General features: G+C 43.8%; 1 protein-coding gene across 30 annotated transcripts in view; it reads right to left on the bottom strand.

Annotated features, from left to right (window-relative positions):
* The window catches only part of RPH3AL (rabphilin 3A like (without C2 domains)), a 262037-nt gene that overhangs the window by 153323 nt on the left and 84215 nt on the right, over positions 1-24499 (bottom strand). For all 30 annotated transcript variants that reach the window (XM_029611428.1, XM_029611424.1, XM_029611443.1 and 27 more), the window contains 3 exons: positions 18284-18369; positions 12978-13121; positions 11820-11949 (listed from right to left, as the gene is read on the bottom strand). In XM_029611428.1, the coding sequence (XP_029467288.1) occupies positions 11820-11949; positions 12978-13121; positions 18284-18369 (360 nt within the window). The remainder of the gene's footprint in view (positions 1-11819; positions 11950-12977; positions 13122-18283; positions 18370-24499) is intronic.

The raw sequence follows: 24499 nt of genomic DNA, 5'->3' as shown, positions 1-24499 counted from the left end.
CAGTTAAACGGTAATAACTACTGCCGTGTGGCAGTTTACATGGAACAAATCAGAACTTGATCTAATAAGAATAAGCGAACCAACTAACTAGTTTCAACTTTTAAACAAAAAAAGATAAAAAATAAATAAAAAAGGCAATATAAATCTTAATTAAAATAAATAGTGCAGAGAATAATACATTAGAACCAAAGGACAGGGTTGTTATGGGTTGTTATATAAGTTAGTTCTTAGCTCTCTGGGAATGCTTGCAGGAAGAGCCAAGTCTTTAATTTTGCCTTAAAAGTGGTATGGCACGACTCCAGGCGGAGGTCTGGTGGTAGGGAATTCCAGAGGGACGGTCCCGCGGTTGATAGAGCGCGTTTTCTCAGCGAGGATTTTGCGGGCTGAGTAATTAATTAGAGAATAATTTACACCATCAGTGTTGCATTTCAAAACTATAAAGAATTGTGAAGGGAGGGAGGCCCACACAGGCACATTCATGCCAGGTCTTTTAACCGCTCCCCCTCCCCACCTGTTTCCTGAACTGCCCCAAGCTGCCAGGTCCATGTCAAAACACACTGTTGCCAGGCTTCTGGCTAGAGGCACGGCCTATTCCACCTTTTCCTTCACAAAAACTCTTCACTCACTCCAGCTGAAACTTCTGCTGCTCGCCTTGAACTTCCACCGACATCTCATGTCAAAGCTTTTCCCAGTTCCAGTCTCCCATCCAGTCCATATCCTAAAAATCCAGAGCAACCTCCTTCGACACTGTCTGCTTAAAGAGAAAGGACCTTCTTATTGGTTGCGACATTCTTTTATATTGAGGGGCGAATTTTAAAAAGAGTTGCTTGCATTAAAAGGCTTATATATATCTATATATCTATATATCTATATATCTATATATCTATATATATACATACACGTGAGTCTATGGGCCGAGCCGAGCAACTTTTGCTTTAAAAATGGCAAAGCATGGGCTAAAAAGGGGCGGGGCCAACATTTACAGGCGTAAATCCCGATTTTAAAACTGGCAAACGCAGTGCATATCGGGCTGTTCCCTGCACATATTTACTTCTGCTCTTTTTCAGGTGTTAAAAGCTACAAACTGACTGTGTGAGGGGGTCTAGGCTGAAGAACCAGAGGGGTCTTGTTGACCTAGAGATCGAGTGGTCAAACTGGTTATTTCCTTCATGCGTGCACGTTTTAAAAAGTGCTCACTTGCGAGTGTTAAAATTGACAAATCCTAAGGAAAATACGCGAATAACGTTTCCTCGCGTAACTGCTTAAAATTAGGAGCACGCATACGTGCGACTGGCGTATTTTATATTATACGTGCACACTTGCATGGCTGATTTCAAATTCCAGCGTGCATGTGCTCATGCCTACATATGTGGGCCACGTGCGCTCGTTTTAAAGTTACCGCCCCCTATGCTTTCACACTGGCAGAGGAAAACGGATTCAGTTCCAAAACAAGACGGCAGCATAACGCGCACACACACACACACACACACAAAGACATGGCAGCTACATGGAGAAATGAGAGTACATAAGGGGTGAAAACATCACCTTTAACCCACCTGTTCCCGGCTTTTACGCACAATCTATTTTACTGAGAGGGAACTGGACCACACTCTTTAAACTGCACAGGCAGATACCAAGCAACTACAGCTCACGTGGACCCTCTGGCCAGAAGGCACTCTGGATAATTTCCAGCTATTAACTTCACCAGACCAGACGTCGGCGGCTGACGCAGCAGAGGGGCTGTAACCAAAGCACAGGGACAGGCATATGCAAGGCCAAGCCAAACACCAGGATTTCAAGCTCTGAGAGCCAGACATTACATTCTGAAACCTGGAAACAGGGACTGTGATGGCAGATAGAGACCACAAGACCCAACCAACCTTTCTACCAGAGTAGCACACAAGTCTACCAGATCTCCAGCTTTTTCCTCACTTGCCCACCACTAAGGTGGTCTCATTCTTTCTTCAGATTCAGACATTGTTTTTACATCTCCCCCACCACCACTAGGAATACATTTCATGCATTCAGCACCCTTTTCTGTGAACACTCTAACTTGCCTTGAGCATTTATTTGTTAAGCATGTCATGGATAAACTATTATTATTATTATAAATGCTTGCCCTAAAAACATTTTAACAAATGGAAGAACCCAAAATGAAGTCACAAGCAGAATTAATAAAGCCTACTTTCTGGGACTGCATGTTGGTGAATCCAAAAGAAACAACCCATCAGGATCCCCTTGGAGCTCCTGACATGTACTGAGAATTTCATGGGGCTGGGACACTAAACACAACAGTTATTAGGGAGGGGATACACACAGATAAGGAAAGCAAAAAACCCAGCTCTACACACAGTTGATGGATTGGGTTGCTGCCATTTCTCTTGCCCTAGATCCAGTTTTCTCTCGGCATGCTGCTGTTCTGTTTCAGACTTTTAGTCATGTGCTGGAGCCTTCAACCTGCCAGGCAGGTCCCAGAGCTAGCAGTGTACCCTCCCCAATACCCAAGGGGATTACTCACTCTCAATAAAACTACCCTAGCCACATCAGCTATTAAACACTGGCACACAAAGTGCGAGTGCCAAAAAAAATATTCACCAGCTAGAAGAGAAGGTTAAAAAAAAATAAAATCTTAAAAATCATCAGATGAAGATGATCAGTGATGCTCAGAGCAAGTTCATGGTAACTGCATGAATGAAAAATTCAGCAAGTCTGGGGCTTCCATCAGGATAAAGAAACCATATATGAGCAAAATTAGCAAAAGCAAAAAAAAAAAAAAAAAATGCAAGAAGTGCTATAAACTGGTTCCTTGGTAACGCTACCTCTGCGGGAAGATTGTTTATGCACATTACCTAACCTCAGCCGTCCACCTTTGCATGCTTCCCTTCGCAGCCCTGTCTGTGTTATTCCACAGTAATTAACACTTTCTCTCACCTTATCGACACAAAAAACCTGGACAGACCCACTCATATTTCTTATGCCACTGAAGCGAAAACATTTGAAATGGAAATTTGCTGCCGAGGAATGAGCGGATTTCCAGCATGGGAATAAATGCTATTTCAGAGGAGCGCTCTGTGATGGAACGCTGCCTCCGGCCTGGAACTCATCTCAGAAGCTGTCAATCCTCAGGAAGGAAGGAAGCACTCTATGATGATGTGCAAATTGCTTGAAAGAAAAAAAAAAATCCCTAATATTTCTTCCAGGAAACATCTACATATAAAACAAGTCGATTAACTTGTCAGTAAAAAGGTAATTTTTCAGCCAGCATAAAGTCTGTGGATACTTTTTTGCGTTTTCAAAGGGGAAGCATGTGCAACATTTTCCATGAAAATTATCTAGGCAGAATTACACCCACTTTGGTGCACAAAGTTTAAAAAAACATCAAAAAAGGTGTGGGGTAGATTTTCAAACCTGCGCGCGGGCGTATGTACGTGTGTGCGCGCTACCCGGTGCGCACATATATACACCCAATTTTATAACATGCGCGCGCATGCTATAAAGTCAGGGGTCAGCATGAGCAAAGGGGTGCACAATTGTGCAACTTGCCCGCGCCGAGCCGCACTGCCTTCCCCCGGGTTCCCTACCCCCCAACCCCACCTTCCCTTACCTCCCCTGCCCTTCCCCCCTACCTTTTTCTTTGTTTTTCTTTTATTTCCAAACTTACTACAGCCCTGGGGCTGAAGTAAGTTGCGCGCGCTGGCCAACTGCCGGTACACGACCCCCGGAACAGCAGCCATGCGCAGGCTTCTGGCCATGCCCCCGCCCCCCTCCCCTTTTTGCAAGCTCCGGGACTTACACGCTTCACCAGGCCCGGTGCGCGTAACCTTTTGAAAATCCGGCCCTATGTGCCCAAACCCCCAAGCCCGCCCAGACTCTGGCCCTTGAGACCGTCCCACTCCACGCACGTAAGATTGCACGCATACGCTGCATATGTACATCAGTCACACCATATCTGCGAATAAAGTACCTACGAAAGTTACCCTACCTATCCAGAAATGTATCTTCCTGAGAGCACATCACCAAGCAGTTTCTCCACGTCAGCAAATGGAAGGAAACTATTGTCTTGTGAAGTTCATAGCCAATGGAAGTTCCTTAATAGAAATGCTTGGAGCTACTCTACTGAAATGCTCTATGCTTTCAACTTCCTGCATATTTTTTTTAATGCACCCTCAATGTAGCTGAATAGTACTTCAGGGAGCAGGGTGCTGTAAGAATTTGGTGAGGTTTAGAAAGTACAAACACTCCTTCTCACTCTTGGTAGAAGTCATCTCACCAGGACACCCAAGTAGGTCATCATTTTCCCTCTTCCAGATGGCGGCAATGTTTTGTACAGCTGTGGTTTTGGAACTGCATGTGTGGCAGATCTGTAATGGAGATCACTAAGGTGTACTGTGAAAAATGCCACAAGGTCCATGTCAGGTGACACTTGCTAAAACCACTCTCAACCACCAGTCCAGTCTCACTGTGTCAGCTGCATTTGACAACATGGTTTTAAATCAGCCGTCCTGATGGCTCAGCAGCAATGCTATGCACTCTCAAGCAGAGGACTGGGCTAGATTCCCAGGCCACATTCACAATCCCTATGGGGATGAAGTCTCTGCCCTCATTGACATTAATGCAATCTGAAGGGAGCCCTGCTTAGTGCGAGGTCTGAATATGCAAGGCTGGATCAGTAAGTGCTACAAAGTACAATGCACTTAAAAACCTAAGAACAAATAATGGAGAAATTACTTACCTGATAATTTTGGTTTTCCTTAGTGTAGACAGATGGACTCAGGACCAATGGTCTAGGCTCCCCTGCCAGCAGATGGAGACGAGTCAGGTTTCAAAGTTGATGTCATCTTAGATATACCCCTGCAGTGACCTCAGCCCCTCAGTATTCTCTTCAAAAGCCATTGTGGTCATACTCTTGAACAAACTTGATTAGAACTTGATTAAAACTTGATTAATAATGGATAACCGAAACTGTACTCAACCAAATGCTGAATCCCATCAAGAATATAGATGCCCTGATCTAGGGACTGATTGAAATCAAAATTCATTTCACGGATTCCTTGGCCCCGTTCTTGGGCAGCCGAGGGCGGGATGCTGAGTCCTTCTGTCTACACTAAGGAAAGCAAAATTATCAGGTAAGTAATTTCTCCATTTCCAAGCGTGTAGCCAGATGGACTCAGGACCAACAGGATGTACAAAAGCTACTCCCGATTGGGGCAGGAGGCTGCCTGCAGTCCGGTTGGCACCACCCTTGCAAAGGCTGCAACCTCTCGGGCCTGAACAGCCAGGCGATAGAACCTGGAGAAGGTGTGCAAGGAAAACCACGTTGCTGCTTGGCAGGTGTTGACGGGAGACAGTAGTTTAGCTTCCGCCCAAGATACAGCCTGAGCCCTAGTGGAATGAGCTTTAACCTGAAGGGTAATGGCTTTCCTGCCTCTACATAGTCTCCCACCACCACCTCCCTGATCCAGCAAGTTATGGAAACCCGCAAAGCTGGTTTGCCCTCTCTCCTTCCACCGAGAAGAACAAACAAGCGGTCCACCTTGTGCACCGGTTCTGAGACTTCCAGACACCACATCAAAAGCCTACAAATGTTCAAATGGCGTAGAAGGTGGTATTCTTCCATGTCCTTGAGCCTATCTAGGGATGGCCATGAACTGGACTGATTCAAGTGAAATTCCAAGACAACCTTGGGCAAGAAGGATGGAACAGTATGAACTTGTAACACTCTTGACAAGGCCTATAGTTCAGAGATGCGACCAGCCGAGTATATCAATACCAGGGACACCGTTTTTAGGGTTCATATGCGCACAGAAAGACTGCGCAGCAGCCAAAAAGGGGGGGTCCTGTCAAAAGCTCCAAAACTAGATTAAGATTCCACAAGGGAACCGGCCATTATAGGAGTGGACCCAAAAAACAGCAAGGAAGGCAATCTAAAAATGCCATGAGGTAAACAAAGAAGAAAAGATGCCAGTTGTCCTTCAAGGTAATTTATTGAGATGGAGACGAATTGTATTAAAATAGCCCAACTCTGGCCGAGTTTCGCCACATGTGTGGCTGCCTCAGGGGCTACAACAAATAAACGAAGCAAAATAATTACAAATACATAAAAACACATACATATCAACTCACAAGTAGACCATATTGAGCGCACATATATCTAACAAAATCCACATATAAAATGGTAACAAAAAAAATTTTTTTTTTTTTTAAAAAGAGAACAGACTTGAAAACTATTGTTGAACAGTACAATCTTAAATAGTAAAAAAAAAAAAAAAAAAAAAAATCAGTAAATTATAGTTAAGAAGCAATACCTGTATATGTATGGGACTGGAGTAGCAATTGAAAATGAACTTTCTAAATAAAACCTGCAAAAAATTAATCGGACTAGAAAAAGTGGTAGAGGGAAGGACGACAAGTAACATGATAAAACACATCGGTGAGATACTAAAGAAACAAGGAGTATATGTGAGGAATACTAAAATTGACTTGTTACAATAAACTGTATTTTAATCTGATCATAGTATGAATAATTTATACTTATAATTTGTAATCGTAGAAAGGAGATAACTCTACCCTTAATCCTTAATATATGCATCCTTAACCTAGTGGCAATCTACGATTACAAATTATAAGTATAAATTATTCATACTATGATCAGGTTAAAATACAGTTTATTGTAACAAGTCAATTTTAGTATTCCTCACATATACTCCTTGTTTCTTTAGTATCTCACCGATGTGTTTTATCATGTTACTTGTCGTCCTTCCCTCTACCACTTTTTCTAGTCCGATTAATTTTTTGCAGGGTTTATTTAGAAAGTTCATTTTCAATTGCTTCTCCAGTCCCATACATATACAGGTATTGCTTCTTAACTATTATTTACTGATTTTTTTTGTTTTACCATTTTGATTGTACAGTTCAACAATAGTTTTCAAGTCTGTTCTCGTAAAAAAAAAAAAACAACAAAAAAACCCCCAAAAAACTTTGTTTCCATTTTTATATGTGGATTTTGTTAGATATATGTGCACTCAATATGGTCTACTTGTGAGTTGATATGCATGTGTTTTTATGTATTTTTAATTATTTTGCTTCGTTTATTTGTTGTAGCCCCTGAGGCAGCCACACATATGTGGCGAAACACGGCCAGAGTTGCACTATAGGGGTGGCCAGAGGTTCTTCATTCCTTTCGGAAAAAACGGGCCATGCCCTAATGAGCCAACAGGAGGGTTCTGTTCACCTTGCCCCTGAAACAGGGGACAGCTGCTACCTGGACCCTGAAGGAGTTAAGGGCCAACTCTTTATTCAAGCTGTCCTGTAAAAGTTCCAGAACCAGTGGGATTTTGATCATCCGAGGGGCAACACCATGTTCCTCACCCCAGGCCTCAAGTACTCTCCAGACCCGCACATAAGCTAAGGACATTTATTTATTTAAACGTGTTTTTTTTTATACAGCTGTATAGCTAGCAGCCTTCACTCCGGTTTACAATTATAACAACTTATTACAATTAACAGAGAACGGAAAAACTTATGCAACATTAAACTAAACTTGATACAAGCAAAAAATTTCAGATGCTAATAACAGGGAATATCTGTAATCTAACCATGTAATTTATAACTTGAAAACGTTTTTTGTCATAGTCTTAGTCAAACCGTTGCATATCCGTTAAAGGTTATACATGGGGTCCGACAGAGAACTTCCGCATGCAGAACAAGGTGGTAATTACTGCCACCAAATATCCACACTTCACCAGGTGAGCCCTCTCACGAAAGCATCGACCCTCAGGGACCACTGATTTTTTCTGCAGCTGAAGAAATGGGGGAATCTTCACATTGTGAGATATGGCCTGCAGGTTGATAGACGGGAGGCTCCAACGATATCCCATTAGCTCAAAGGCTTTGGTTGACAACGCCCATTCTCCTGGATCTAGACTCTCCCTGCTTAGGAAGTCTGCTCCGATGTGGGAAGCAGAGATCATCTGAAGGTATAATTTTGCCTATTCCATAAGGAGTTCTATCTCCTGTGACACTTGCTGGTCTTGGTTCCCCCTGGCAGCTAATGTAGGGCACTGTTATATTGACACTGGTGCATGGGGCCGAACTGTAGACCCGCCAATCTGACTGCTCAGTGTTCCAGGCAGTTTATGTTCCAGAGCGCCTCTTCCGTGGTCCGATGCCCTTGGGCCATCAGTTCCTGACAGTGAGTTCCCCAGTCCCAGAGGCTCGCGTCTGTCATGAGGACCAGCCAGTTCGGTGGGAACAGGGTTACACCCCTGCCCAGGTGAGCTTCCTGCAGTCACCACTGGAGGGAAGAACATACTTCCACCAGTAGGTAGAGACGAATCAAAGTTTTTGAGACAGGAGGTTCCAGTGTGACAGCGGGGAGCATTGAAGTGGTCGCTCACGGTACTACCTCCAGGGTTGAGACCATTGAACAGAGGACCTGCAGATAACTGCGCATCATCTGGCAAGTGGAGTTCATTGAATAACGCACTTGGGACATCCACTCCCTTATGTGCGTGGGCGGGAGGAAACCATTGCACTGCTTAGTTCCACATGGACTCCCAGGTATTCCAAGCACTGAGAGGGTTTGGGACTGATTTGTGTATACGGCCCAACCGACTTCCTGCAGCAGGGAGGTCACCCTGCTGGTCACCCGGAGACTCTCTTCCACGGCTTTGCCCAGATCATCCAGTCATTCAGGTACAGATGCACCAGGATTCCTTCTTTTCTTCATACCGCCACTACGACCACCATAATTCTGGAAAATGTTCTGGGGCAGTGGCCAGGCCGAAGAGCAGAGCCTGGGACAGATAATGGCAGCCCAGTACTGCAAGGTGTAGGAAACGCTGATGTTCTTGGTGGATTGGATTATGAAAATAGGCCTTGGAAAGGTCCAGAGAGGTTAAGAACTCTCCCGGTTGTACGGCCATTATCACAAAGCGTAGAGATTCCATGTGGAACTGAAATACTCATAATGTTGGTTGATACTCTTGAGGTCCAGAATGGGCAAAAAGAACCCTCCTCCTGGGGTGCGATGAGATAGTTGGAATAATGCCCCGTATATTCCTGGGGCACAGGTACTGGAATTATAACCCTCAACCTGAAGAGCCTTACCAAGGTAGATCCCACTGTCTGCTTCTCGCGCTGGGAGTGGCAAGGGGATATCATGGACATGTCCCAAGGAGTGTAGCGAAAACTCCAGTGCGTATTCTTCTCATACAACCTCCAGTATTCCCCCTTTGTCCGAAGCGATCTTGCCCCACCGCTGGAAAAAGAGGGACAGCCAACCTCCTGTCTCCTAGTCCCAAGGGAGGGTCAGCTGAAATTCATTGGGGGGGGGGGGGGGTTTCGAGAAGAACTTGAACCCAAACTTTCCCCTGTCTTGGATTGCCAACTCCAAAAGGACTGAGACCTCCCAAAGGACCGAGGTCTCTGAAATGTCCAGTTTCTGTAGGGCCGAAAGCGTTGGGAGTCCCTGGGACCCCTCCTGAGAGAGGGGTGCTGTAACCGCTTTCTCTTATCTTCTGGTAGCTGTGGCCCTGGAGATTCACCCCATTTACTATCCAAATTTTCCAATTCATTTCTGAAGAGGAGTGATCCCTTAAAGGGCATGTTCATGCCGTTTGCCTTAGAGGTCACGTCAGCTGACCAATTTCACAGCCACAGCTGTCTTTTGGCCACTACCACTGAGGCCACTCCTCTGGCCGAGGTACGAACCAGGTCAGATCCCACGTCAGATAAAAGGGCAACAATGGCACACCATGAAGCAATCTGTAAGGCCATTGCTGCCGCCACAAGACCTTGTTCAAGCATGGACCACATCCGACTATTATGCACATCCTTCAAGGCCGCTCCTCTCTCTACTGGGATAGTTGTTTGCTTCAAGACAGCACAGACCAGCGAATCCACCAAACGCTCTCTCACTGCCTGCTTCTGGGGGGGCTCCTAATCCAGTACTGGAAAATCAGTACCAAAGGGAAATCAGACTGGACCAAGGAATCTGGCTCCTCCTCCTCAGTGTCGTCTGGATCCCTGTTGGGATATACTTGGTGAGGTGAGGCATGCCTTGAGGTCTGTCAATAGCAGTGGGAGAGGGATTTTTACCGGTTGATGTTATCCGGACAGGGGCTAGTGAGTTAGCAGGCTGCACCTGTATGATGGATTTCATGGCCCTGGAAAAATAATTCCATCCCAGCGAAGTCAGCAGGATCCCTGTCTAGCCCAGGAGTACTGGGGTAGGTGCCGCTGAATTTCCTCTCACAGATGGCCCAGTCCTGTGGTACAAGGATCCAGGGTGCTTCCAGCTAAGGCTGTGGCTAACCCATCATCTGAATGGGAGGAGCCAGGTTTATCAAGGTCTGAGGAAGCCAACTCTCCTTGGACTTCCTCACAGTACCGATATAGGTTGGAATTTAGGTCAGGCTGAGAAGCCTTAATACAAGCAGCACAAAGAGCAAGGCGCTTAGGTTTCTTGGTTGCTGGTGCCATTGGTGGCAGTAATTGAGCGTTCCAATAGGCTTGCGCTTAATTATATGCGCACAAATTTAGAGCGCCTAGATGGGGCACGGCAAGGCGCGTGCTCAGTCCATGCGCTCAGCTTTTCATGTATGTGCTCACGACGTGCGCTTTTGGAGTTGTGCGTCCAAGTATGTGCTGACGTCACATGCTCAGCGCAAGCGCTTTCAGAGTTGTTAAGTATGCGCTGATGTCATGTGCGCAGCGCTTTCAGAGTTGTGCGTGTAAGTATGTGCTGATGTCATGTGCACAGCACAAGCGCTCTCAGAACTGGGTGCATAAATGTGTGCTGACATAACTCGCACAGCACTTTTCAGAGTTGTGCACGTAGGTAAGCGCTGATGTCACGCGCACAGCACTTTCAGAGTTGTGTGCGTAAGTACACGCTGACATCACATGCACAGCAGACAAACTGCGCGTACCGATGTTCTACGAAGGGCCATACAACACACACACAGCAATGTGCGCAAGATGGCACCGATGAGGCCGACCACACAATGTGCCTAATGCGGGGCCTAGCCCACCTGGGGCTGCTCAACCTGCTTGGAGGCCAAATTCCCCTTACTGCTCACAGGGGCAGGAAAGATGTCGGTACAGCGCACAGAGACCGAAGGAAACCTACCGGAAGTTCCTCCAATCATCTCTGGATTGGTAAATCTATTTCCTTTTTTTTTTTTAAACTTACCTGAGCTCCGCGCTTACTGGCTAAGTATAGAGATGGTCTCCGGCTGCAGAGGGAAAGGGCTTTGGCCACCACTGCCGCACTCGGCTTCCTGCATCTGCTGCCTTTCAGGTGCTTTAGCAGCAAAGTCCACACTGGGAACCGGCTACCGGTCCAAGGCCCACCTCTGAGGAATCTCGGACATCACCTCAGGAATTCTCAACTGGGGGAGGGACCTTTAGGTATCATCACAGGAGAGCGGGGCTAAGTCTTTTTCCAATTTATAGACAAAAATTTCTTCTTCCAAGGGTACAGCGACCCAGATATGGAAAGCACGTCAACATCTGCTAGGAGACGGAGAGATACTGAGGGGCTGAGGTCACTGACGTCATCTAAGATGATGTCAGCTTTGAAACCAGACACAGTCTCCATCTGCTGGCAGGGGAGCATATAACCCATTAGTCCTAAGTCCATCTGGCTACACACTAGGAAATATTGTTTTTAGTACTTTAAAAATCTTATCTCCTTCAAAAATAATTCTCTATTTGGTTTCAGGAAAAATTCTCATTTTACTCAAGCACAAAACCTTAAAAAAAAAAAAAAAATCTGAAATTTGGAAATTGATTTAAATTGACAAAATCTCACCAACCTTCTTACAATCCTGACAAAAGACAGATTTTGACCCCAGTAGTCCAAGGACTTCTCCACACAGAAGGCACTGGGATACCCCGTTACCCATCACATTCTTCCTCATATTTTCTAGGCGTTCCACCAGGCGTCTGAAATAAATCCAAGCTAAAGAAAATCAATGTTAAACAAAACAAAAACAAAACATAAATTGAAATCTTTTCCTAGCCCCTGATTAGCTTTCATATGGTGGGAGCTTACAGGGAAGGCTCTGTGCCCTCCCAGCTGTTGGCTACCAGAGGTCTTGCAAACTCTGTGCTGTGCTGCATCCTGTGTGCCAGAGGGTGGCGCAAGTCTCACAATCATTAGCCCTTAACTTGATAATTCCCTTGGTTTAAAACGGTCCCTCAGTATGGCCCCCTGCCAGCCTGAGTTTCAGCAATGTTCTACCATTGGGGTCCAGCACTCTTTCATACCACTATATTATTTTACATACACACACACGGGTTTTTCTTTAAACAAGTTACTGAGCATTTTGGGATTGGCACACATTAGAAATGCTCCATATCTTCTTGTGAGATGCTATTGTGCCATGACAGCAGAAGCCCTCTCTCCACAGGGCCCGGCAGAAGGTTTAACGCCATCACGAGGTGAAGCAACCACTAAATGCACTCACAAATTAGCATGTAGCATATAGCGCTGGTGCTTGTTTAAATTTTATCTACTTTTGTCATTTTATTATGCTTTTTTTAAAAATCATATTTGAAGTTAATATGTATGGATCAGTGTGTACAATTATGCATTTTATATATGTCCAGAGGCCCCGCAAAGATGGGTAACAAACATGTAAAAAATAGAATAAATGCATTTGTGTAATTAAAGGGGTTGTTTTTTTTTACTTACTAAGGGAGATTGTGGAATCTCCACCATTGGAAATTGGAAGGAGAAGTTTGGGATGAGGTAGAGTGGATCCTGCCCAGATATTTATGACTCTATCTGGAGGCACTGCCACAGTCATTCGGGGGGGGGGGGGGGGGGGGGGGCAACTCAGCACAGAGCTTTTCACTGCTCAACTCTCTTTACTATAATTACAAACTGTTCCCTCCTATGTCAGTCAACAGACATCTCCTTCACCCCTACTTCGCACGGATCAACAACATTCAGGACAGCCGGATATTACCCAATTCTCTGCTGCTCAATCAAGTCTATTTTTTCCGCCCGTCTGATGACCTCTAGGATGACCTCGATTTCATTCTGGTCCAGACTCTGGCTTTTTCTCTGTTTATCGGTCTGGAATGTGTGCACTGACCAACCAGTCTGCAGCCTGCAATGCAACAAAATTGACAAGACTTTCAAAATGGGCTCTTGCATTGCTTACTGGAGGTGTGAGCCCATCCCTGCACCCAGCTGCTGTTGGGAATAAAGAGTAAGTATCAGAGAAAACAAAGGTGAATGCGCCAACATGAAGTCCTTGCGTCAGACAATTCAGTCTTTGACAACATTTCCAGTAATTTACCTTCAGGGGAAGAACAGGATCAAATTATTTATTTGTCACAAGAAAAGGAAGTTGGCTGCCATAGCTGTCCTACTTTCAATGATTTGTTTAAAATGAATGTCAAAAGACTGCCCAATATAATCTACAAACTGTGAAACAGACACTACTTTTATTATTAGGGACACTAGCAGCAGAGGGGAAAAGTGAAAGGATAGGCAGAGATCGGCTGGGGGGAGGGAGGTTTATGCCAATGCAGCAGGAAAGGAAGTGGGCAGATGAGATGGGCCCTACAATCCTTATCTGATGCCATATGCTGACAGAATTCAAAAATACCTGGGAGAGTTACAGAGGGAGATGACTGGAGACTAGGTAAGGCAGGGGACAATTGAATGGGCCACAAGGTCCCTATCAGTTGGAAATGTACATGCTGCTGTGACAAGACCCTGCAAGAACATAAGAACATGCCATGCTGGGTCAGACCAAGGGTCCATCAAGCCCAGCATCCTGTTTCCAACAGTGGCCAATCCAGGCCATAAGAACCTGGCAAGTACCCAAAAACTAAGTCTATTCCATGTTACTGTTGCTAGTAATAGCAGTGGCTATTTTCTAAGTTTACTTAATTAATAGCAGGTAATGGACTTCTCCTCCAATAACTTATCCAATCCTTTTTTAAACACAGCTATACTAACTGCACTAACCACATCCTCTGGCAACAAATTCCAGAGTTTAATTGTGCGTTGAGTAAAAAAGAACTTTCTCCAATTAGTTTTAAATGTGCCCCATGCTAACTTCATGGAGTGCCCCCTAGTCTTTCTATTATCCAAAAGAGTAAATAGCCGATTCACATCTACCCGTTCTAGACCTCTCATGATTTTAAACACCTCTATCATATCCCCCCTCAGCCATCTCTTCTCCAAGCTGAAAAGTCCTAACCTCTTTAGTCTTTCCTCATAGGGGAGCTGTTCCATCCCCTTTATCATTTTGATCGCCCTTCTCTGTACCTTCTCCATCGCAATTATATCTATTTTGAGATGCGGCGACCAGAATTGTACACAGTATTCAAGGTATGGTCTCACCATGGAGCGATACAGAGGCATTATGACATTTTCCGTTTTATTCGCCATTCCCGTTCTAATAATTCCCAACATTGGGGTAGATTTTAAAAGAAGCGCGATCAGCCTACTTTTGCTTGCGCATCAGACTCAAGCAAAAGTACGCTGCATTTTAGTAGATACGCGCGGAGCCGCGCGTATCCACTAAAATCCTGGATCGGCGCGCGCAAGGCTATCGATTTTGTATAGCCTACGCGCGCCGAGCCGCGCTGCCTCCCCCCGTTCCCTCCAAGGCCGCTCCGAAATCGGAGCGGCCTCGGAGGGAACTTTCCTTTGCCCTCCCCTCACCTTACCCTCCCTTCCCCTACCTAACCCACCCACCCGGCCCTGTCTACACCCCCCCCTTACCTTTGTCGGGGGATTTACGCCTCCCGGAGGGAGACGTAAATCCCCGCGCGCCAGCGGGCCTGCTGCGCGCCGGGCCGCGACCTGGGGGCGGGTACGGAGGGCGCGGCCACGCCCCCGGGCCGTAGCCACGCCCCGTACCCGCCCCCAAAACGCTGCCGACACGCCCCCGCAACGCCGCGCGCTCCGGCCCCGCCCCCCCGACACGCCCCCCTCCGAGAACCCCGGGACGTACGCGAGTCCCGGGGCTCTGCGCGCGCCGGGAGGCCTATGTAAAATAGGCTTCCCGGCGCGCAGGGCCCTGCTCGCGTAAATCCGCCCGGTTTTGGGCGGATTTACGCGAGCAGGGCTCTGAAAATCCGCCCCATTCTGTTTGCTTTTTTGACTGTTGCAGCACAGTGAGCCGACAATTTCAATGTGTTATCCACTATGATGCCTAGATCTCTTTCTTGGGTGGTAGCACCTAATATGGAACCTAACGTTGTGTAACTATAGCATGGGTTATTTTTCCCTATATGCATCACACCTTGCATTTATCCACATTAAATTTCATCTGCCATTTCGATGCTCAATTTTCCAGTATTACAAGGTCTTTCTGCAATTTATCACAATCTGCTTGTGATTTAACTACTCTGAACAATTTTGTATCATCTGCAAATTTGAATACCTCACTCATCGTATTTCTTTCCAGATCATTTATAAATATATTGAAAAGTAAGGGTCCCAATACAGATCCCTGAGGCACTCCACTGCCCACTCCCTTCCACTGAGAAAATTGTCCATTTAATCCTACTCTCTGTTTCCTGTCTTTTAGCCAGTTTGTAATCCACTAAAGGACATCGCCACCTATCCATGACTTTTTATTTTTCCTAGAAGCCCTCTCATGAGGAACTTTGTCAAACGCCTTCTGAAAATCCAAGTACACTACATCTACCAGTTCACTTTTATCCACATGTTTATTAACTCCTTCAAAAAAATGAAGCAGATTTGTGAGGCAAGACTTGCCCTGGGTAAAGCCATGCTGACTTTGTTCCATTAAACCCTGTCTTTCTATATGTTCTGTGATTTTGATGTTTAGAACACTTTCCACTATTTTTCCTGGCACTGAAGTCAGGCTAACCGGTCTGTAGTTTCGGGAACGCCCCTGGAGCCCTTTTTAAATATTGGAGTTACATTGGCTGTCCTCCAGTCTTCAGGTACAATGGATGATTTTAATGATAGTTACAAATTTTAACTAATAGGTCTGAAATTTCATTTTTTAGTTCCTTCAGAACTCTGGGGTGTATACCATCCGATCCAGATGATTTACTACTCTTCAGTTTGTCAATCAGGTCTACCACATCTTCTAGGTTCACCGTGATTTGGTTCAGTCCATCTGAATCATTACCCATGAAAACCTTCTTCAGTACGGGTACCTCCCCCAACATCCTCTTCAGTAAACACCGAAGCAAAGAAATCATTTAATTTTTCCGCGATGGCCTTATCTTCTCTAAGTGCCCCTTTAACCGCTCGATCATCTAATGGTCCAACTGACTCCCTCACAGGCTTTCTGCTTCGGATATATTTTAAAAAGTTTTTACTGTGAGTTTTTGCCTCTACGGCCAACTTCTTTTCAAATTCTCTCTTAGCCTGTCTTATCAATGTCTTGCATTTAACTTGCGAATGCTTATACATTATCCTATTTTCTTCTGTTGGATCCTTCTTCCAATTTTTGAATGAAGATCTTTTGGCTAAAATAGCTTCTTTCACCTCCCCTTTTAACCATGCCGGTAATCGTTTTGCCTTCTTTCCACCTTTCTTAATGTGTGGAATACATCTGTACTGTGCTTCTAGGATGGTATTTTTTTTTTTTTTTTTTTTTTTTTTTTTTTAACAATGACCACGCCTCTTGTACACTTTTTACCTCATTTTTATCAAAATTTCCCTTTTGAAAGTTTAGCATGAGAGCCGTGGATTTGCTTACTGTCCCCTTTCCAATCATTAATTCAAATTTGATCATATTATGAACACTATTGCCAAGCGGCCCCACCACAGTTACCTCTCTCACCAAATCCTGTGCTCCACTGAGAATTAGATCTAAAATTGCTCCCTCTCTTGTCGGTTCCTGAACCAATTGCTCCATAAAAATGTCATTTATTCCATCCAGGGACTTTATACCTCTGGCATCGAAGTACCCTGGTAGATGAGAAGACCAAGGATTAGAGAGCCCAGGCACTGGGTCTCCTTCAGCTCAGCCCCATTAAACCACTACAGAAACGCATGACAGAGTTTAACAGTATTCTGCACACACAGATTTTTGTAAGGGGAGTCAAGAGAGTCAAAATTCATAGGAGCTTGTCTTAGCAAAGCTCATGCAGGGCATGTGCTCCAATGAGAACTATAAAAACCCCTGGAAGTGCCCCATGCCATTTTAGCTCAAGGCTACAGATATCTGCTCACTCTCAGCTGAGGACCAGACATCCAGGTAAGGGAATACAATGCAGCATTCTGATTTGCCATTGCTCCTCTTCCAAGGAAGAGCTGGCAAGCCAGCAAGCATGAATGAAAACCACCACTTTCTGGAGAGTAACCCTTCTCCATTCCCAATGCCATCCAGGATTGTGGAGCATTAGTGAAGAAGTCACTTCAGGATCAGCTCGGCAGCTACGAGATTCCTGCAGCTGGATAGTTCCCAGGGCTATGCAGAAAGTATCGCCCAGGACATTTTCCAGGACAGAATACAATAATAAAACTTAAATGAAAAGCACATCACAAGGTGATACCTTTCTACAGGCCTAACTTAATGCATGTAATGTAACGTGGTACAACCCATTTCTTCAGTAGCTTTCGGGAGCAGACACACCTTTGTAGAAAATGTGTTCAGACCTGAGGAAAAGGGTGTTAGTGCCTGAAAGACAGCCAAGAAATACAGCAAAATAGTCTGATACAAAGATACCACCTTATGGGTTTTTTTTATTTGTCTACTTATTTAGGCTTATTCTAGTGGACTAGCAAGGCAACAATACCTGATTCAAAAAATGTAAAACAGAAAATATCTCCTCATAGGAGCTGACTTGACCAATTTAATGGCAATAAAAGGTATCTTTCGATTACCTGCAATGACTCAAATAGATCAGAGTGGACAGAAGGAATGCAGTGCACTCTGCCATCAAGCATCACTGTTTAATTCTATTCCGAGGGATTTGAATCAGGGCAGTGATACTACAACTCAATCCTGGGCATCGAGAGAGAATTATTATGTATTGCACAGTGCTGTGCAAGGGAAAGGAGATAAAGCAGATTGAAACATGTGGGAATATAACAGCAATGTAGCTCTGGGCTGGCTGGGAAAAAAAAAAAAAAAAATCAGCAGCTGCATTAATGGAGGCCAGAGACTCATCCCCAGTAGTTGTAATGCCTGTAGCTGCTTTGAGTGGGGATGGAAAGACACTGGGCAATATTCTCTCTCCAATGCACAAGGGAATCGCACACATTTTGAAGTTAAAAAAAAAAAAAAAAAAAAGACTAAACCCCCTCCAAGAGGACGATACTTACTTAGCTCGGAGAGCAAGCTGACGATCGTTTGGGCATACCCACTTATCTGTTCCATTACCAAAGATTGTATCAGTCATGGTGATGGGCTGCAAAGAACAAAGGAGAAGGTTCTTCAGTCAGAAAAGCAAAATAACGGAGTTATATCACTCGCATGTAAAGTGCAGTATGGCAGCCTACAAAGGATCTGCAGCTAAACTGTTTACAGAGAAAAAAATAACATTTTGTACTCTGAAAGTCCTCCTGCCTGATTTTGCTGTCTTTCCCTCTTAGCCGTGAGGTTCTAGAGAAAGCAGGACCAATTTGTTCCTACAGTACGGTACAAGGTAGCTTTCATGTGGGAGTCCTGGATCAGGTGTCACTTAGATTAGGAGCACTGATAGGTGCTCTACTGGCCTGGATGCAGGAAATCACAGGCTGAATTGACGAGGCATCGCTTCTACCTATCTGGAAAAATAAGCGTGTAGGCGGGGTACTAAAGTTCACCTGTAAATATTAAATACAGGATGCGGGAAGATTTTATTGGGGACCATGTAGTGCATTTAGCAAAATCCCTTCCTGAAATTAAAGCCAAACATTTGTGGATTGGGCAGGGAAACCTGCCTAACCCAGCCTCCAACTGCTGTACTGAAGAGATAAGAGTCCTTGTAATATCTTTTGCATATACTGCCACTTCCGTACCTACAGAACCTTTCTAAAATTAGCGTGCTCATTCCTGCTACCATCTTCAAGCAGCAGCAAAGCATGGGCCTGATTTACTAAAGCTTTCTCCCCTCAGAGAGAATGGGAGAAAAGCTTTACATCAGAACCTACGAATTATATGAGGTTTTAGTGACCTCTATTCAGAACTCTCTTGACAAAGTCAACAAAAAAAAAAAAGAGTGAATTACAGACTAAGCGTTACCAGGCTACAAGAAAATTGTAAACGACATCCATTCATTGTAATACAGCAAAACTTTCTTACTGTTCCTGGGGAGAGCTCCTTAGCATCAATACATCTCAGTGGCACAAAAAAAAATATCCCAAACCAACTATAAAGCAAATCCATAACCTTGTTAACAGGGGGCTCTATTATGAGACTGGAAATGGAAATGTCACCTCCTCCTCCCTCCAGCAATCCCTTAGAGCTCAGCAGGCCTGTCTCATCTCTTTTGTCTTCATTTTTTTATGTACTTAAAAGAATTTCTAAACCGCCTCCCCAGTCCAAGGAACACCCAAAGCAGTGATCATAAAAAAAAAAAAAAAAAAAAAGAACAATCTTAAAACAAAAATAAAATGAGAAACCAACTAAAAACCACAACATAAACAATTTCAAAACCATAATTTAAAACTGTTATAAAATACGTGATTTATATCTTTTTTTTTTTCAGAGTGAGATTGGTATGGCGAAGCAAATTAGCAAACTATTTTTGTAGCAAACTGGAGCTCCTGTTAAACTGAGTTTCATTGTATTACAACCCTCTTCCTGCTCCCAATTTAGAAGACTAATTGCATTTTCTATCGCTGGCCCCATTCTAATGAACACTTTACCAGCAAATATCAGTAGCATCCGGGAATTCAAAAGCATTCAAAAAAAGGCTCTCAAAACGCATCCATTCAAGGAAGCCTTTGATACAATGAACAGTTGTTTTGTCTGTAATACAGCAGAGCCTAGTTTAGTTCTTTTACTTTGTCCCATTTGTCAATTTTATAATGTGTGTATGTGCATTCTGCAGCCCGTCCCAAACTGTTTGGAGGGCACGTGCTGGAAATCTTTTAACATAAAATGCAATAATTGTAGAAACCCTTGCAGAAAGCTCTGAACCACAATGATGAGATGCACCTGGACATTTCTCTTGTGGATACCATTAGGGCAGGAAGAATTAGTCCCTTACCCTCTCTCTCATCCTTTGTCTATTACAACATGCTTTCTTAGAGCTGTATAGTTCCAGTTGCTGAACCCTTGGAAAGACTCTCTCTGGTGAGCTCTAGTGCATGATCGGGTCTGGGCATCACAGGTAAGCGCACAGGCGAAGAGAGAGAGAAATCAAGCAGCGGCCTTTCCATTCAGCCCAGTGCACTCCAGAAGGGGCCTTGCTGCCTCAGTGCCTCCCCATCTGCTACTCTGCCACGGAAAATGGTTTTAGCAGCAGCAGCTGCAGATAGTTGCACTCCAGCTGCTCTCCACAAACTGGGCATTTCAGGCTTCACCAAAGTTCAGCCACTTAAAGAAATTAGTTTGGAACGCTGCTTACCAAACTCACTGAGGGCTTGCAAACCATTCCCAGGCATAGTTTAACAAAATTAAAAGTGTTCCCATTACTGCATTTGATGGGTAATGACCGACATGCCCTTGTAGGCCTGCTCTGGTTCTTCTTTCAGGACCACAGTGAGGATGATCCTCTTTCACCAATATATTAAGATATATTGGGTCCAGGATACTTATCATTCCTGGACTGTAAGCGTTCCACATGCTCCATCCCAATTTCTGCTCATGCCATTTGGCTTTAATATCTAATTGCTGAAATTCGTTTGGATTTATCCCTCTTTATGTTGCTCCCTAACATCATAAGAACATAAGAAATTGCCATGCTGGGTCAGACCAAGGGTCCATCAAGCCCAGCATCCTGTTTCCAACAGAGGCCAAACCAGGCCAAAAGAACCTGGCAATTACCCAAACACTAAGAAGAACCCATGCTACTGATGCAATTAATAGCTGTGGTTATTCCCTAAGTAAACTTGATTAATAGCAGTTAATGGACTTCTCCTCCAAGAACTTATCCAAACCTTTTTTGAACCCAGTTACACTAACTGCACTAACCACATCCTCTGGCAACAAATTCCAGAGCTTTATTGTGCATTGAGTGAAAAAGAATTTTCTCCGATTAGTCTTAAATGTGCTACTTGCTAACTTCATGGAATGCCTCCTAGTCTTTCTATTATTCGAAAGTGTAAATAACAGATTCACATCTACTTGTCCAAGACCTCTCATGATCTTAAAATACCTCTATCATATCCCCCCCTCAGCCATCTCTTCTCCAAGCTGAACAGCCCTAACCCTCTTCAGATTTTCCTCATAGGGGAGCTGTTCCCTCCCCTCTGTCATTCTGGTTGCCCTTCTCTGTACCTTCTCCATTGCAACTATATCTTTTTTGAGATGCAGAGACCAGAATTGTACACAGTATTCAAGGTGTGGTCTCACCAGGGAGCGATATAGAGGCATTATGACATTTTCCGTTTTATTAACCATTCCCTTCCTAATAATTCCTAACATTCTGTTTGCTTTTTTTGACTGCTGGAGCACACTGAGACGACGATTTTAAAGTATTATCCACTATAATGCTTAGATCTTTTTCCTGGGTGGTAGCTCCTAATATGGAACCTAACATCGTGTAATTACAGCAAGGTTTATTTTTCCCTTATGCAACACCTTGCACTTGTCCACATTAAATTTCATCTGCCATTTGTATGCCCAATCTTCCAGTCTTGTAATGTATCACAATCCACTTGTGATTTAACTAATCTGAATAATTTTGTATTGTCTGCAAATTTGATAACCTCACTAGTCATATTCCTTTCCAGATCATTTATATATATATTGAAAAGCCCCGGGCCAAGTACAGATCCCTGGGGCACTCCACTGTTAACCCTTTTCCACTGAGAAAATTGACCATTTAATCCTACTCTCTGTTTCTTGTCTTTTAACCAGTTTGTAATCCACAAAAGGACATGGCCTCCTACCCCTGACTTTTTAGTTTTCTTAGGAGTCTCTCATGAGGCACTTTGTCGAACACCTTCTGAAAATCCAAATCTACTGGTTCACCTTTATCCACGTTTATTAACCCCTTCAAAAAAAAAAAAAAAAAAAAAAAGATTTGTTAGGCAAGACTTCCCTTGGGTAAATCCATGTTGACTGTGTTCCATTAAACCATGTCTTTCTTTATGCTCTATGATTTTGATCTTTAGAATAGTTTCCACTATTTTTCCCGGCACTGAAGTCAGGCTCACTAGTCTATAGTTACCCGGATCGCCCCTGGAGCCCTTTTTAAATATTGGGGTTACATTGGCCACCCTCCAGTCTTCAGGTACAATGGATGATTTTAATGATAGGTTAAAAATTTTAACTAATAGGTCAGAAATTTCATTTTTGAGTTCCTTCAGTACCCTAGGATGCATACCATCTGGTCCAGGTGATTTGCTACTCTTTAGTTTGTCAATCTGGGCTACTACATCTTCCTGATTCACAGTGATTTGGTTCAGTTCGTCTGACTCATCACCCTTGAAAACCATCTTTGGAATTGGTATCTCCCCAACATCCTCATTAGTAAATATGGACGCAAATAATTCATTTAGTCTGGCATTGTCTTAAGGAAGAGAACCATTTCCCAAATGATAAACTTTCTATTCACTTGCTACTATTACTCCAATTAGCCATAGACATTAAGACATTTGGGAGACACTCATGGTGTGACATTTTTAGGTGATGATCTCCTCCTGCTAATGGCCTTTTGTAGAAAATGTTTCACACACAGTTAGCCATCATGTTTACTCAAATTGTGCACCTCTTCTCATTCCCTGGTTGGGTTAAACATCACTACTTTTGCATGTTATTATGATACATTCACTGCAATTTGTAGAGTTATAGAGTTCATATGCTCCTTATTGCTTCTGATTACTATAGATAACCATGTTGCAATCATTTCATTTCAATTATGATAATCTCACCTTTAATAATAGTAATTCTGATTACTGATTAAATATATATAACTTGCCTAGTTGACGTCTTCTCATATACCAACCAATTTTATAGAATAAGCTACCTGACCAGCTGTGCAGTAAGCCTGATGTTAATGTATTCCGAAAACAGCTAAAAACCTTCCTTCTTTACAAGGTTTTTGTTTAAAATGTTTGTGAGATTTTAGTTGTTTTATTGTATTAGCTGTTTTTTATGTTATTTATTTTATTGTATTTTATTAATGTGTTTGCTGTAATCCATCCCAAACATTCTTTATGGAGGCAGCGAAATGTAAAACTATTTAATATTAATGATTTGCTTATGACATCATTATACTGATTAGGTATCATCAGTCATGCCAGTTCCTGTCAGTTCCCTTAGATACCTTAAGGGGGAGTTAGGGCTAGTACAGTTCTGAGGTGGACAGGAGCATTAGCTTAGCATTAGTGGTGAGGCCTAGTCAGTCAGATTAAGGGTTGTCCAGCTCCTTCCACCTTTGCACCAGTATGAAGAACACACTTCGGGGCGACATGAAGAAACAGATACTTTCCCACAGAAGAAAAGAAATGATTCCCAGCATGTTCAAGACATTTTGCATGAAAAAACAAGAGATCTAGCAACTATCTACAAGAAAGATACTCCTTCAGCCTACTAACAATCTACATGACCAACTCAAGGCTAAACTATCCTCGAGCAAGAGACGGTGCTCCTGCTCTCCCCCTTTTCTACATGAGACTACCAGTTCCAACATCAGCTCATGGATCAAAGCTTCTCAGACTACCGCCAATTAGAAAGATAAGAAAAAAAAACCTCTGGCAGTGCAGCCTGCGCAACAAAGGGCCATCATAATGTGTGGAAGAAAAAACAAACACCACACAGTACAACAGTAGCAGCTGACTACTGACCAGACCAGACCCCGGGCTCACCTGTTTCCTTTGCTTCTGGACAAAGTGAGGAATCGGCTGGCTCGGGTAATAGAAAGCACTAGGCATAGAAAACTATTTCTGCATAGAACTGGCTTACCTAGGTTCTAATTTTGTGTGTTGTCTATGTACCAGAGTTATAACAAATATTACAGTACCACTGGTTGTTCTCTCCTGTGTCCATATTCCCAAATGTACTTCCTGGTAGTCACGTTAGAGGCTATAACATAATGATTTGGATTTAGAGCACCATTTACCCAAATGTGGGATCCCAAATTGCTCAGTCTTTATGCTGTTCATAGTGTCATGGCGACAACCAGTTCCCCTTTGGCAGCAACTAGCAATGTTTTAAGCTGTCCGTCAGTGTTGCACCTCTGCCAGGTAGGCAGAAGGAATGAAGAAAACAAAGGCAAGCAAACATCAAGTGCCTGAGAAGAAGCTTCTTTGAAGCCATTACTACTGGCATGGGAAAATCCTAAAATCTCAAGAAAGAATGCCTTTGTTTGCCATAGGTGGACTTATGCCATTAGCTCTTGTTCTAGCAGCCACAAAGCAACGTTTCTAGCCCAGCATTCAACAAAG

This window comes from Rhinatrema bivittatum, chromosome 8 (genome assembly GCF_901001135.1).
Source record: "Rhinatrema bivittatum chromosome 8, aRhiBiv1.1, whole genome shotgun sequence".
NCBI lineage: Eukaryota > Metazoa > Chordata > Amphibia > Gymnophiona > Rhinatrematidae > Rhinatrema > Rhinatrema bivittatum.
The sequence above is the reverse complement of the archived record's forward strand: the minus strand, read 5'-3'. Positions and strand labels throughout refer to the sequence as shown.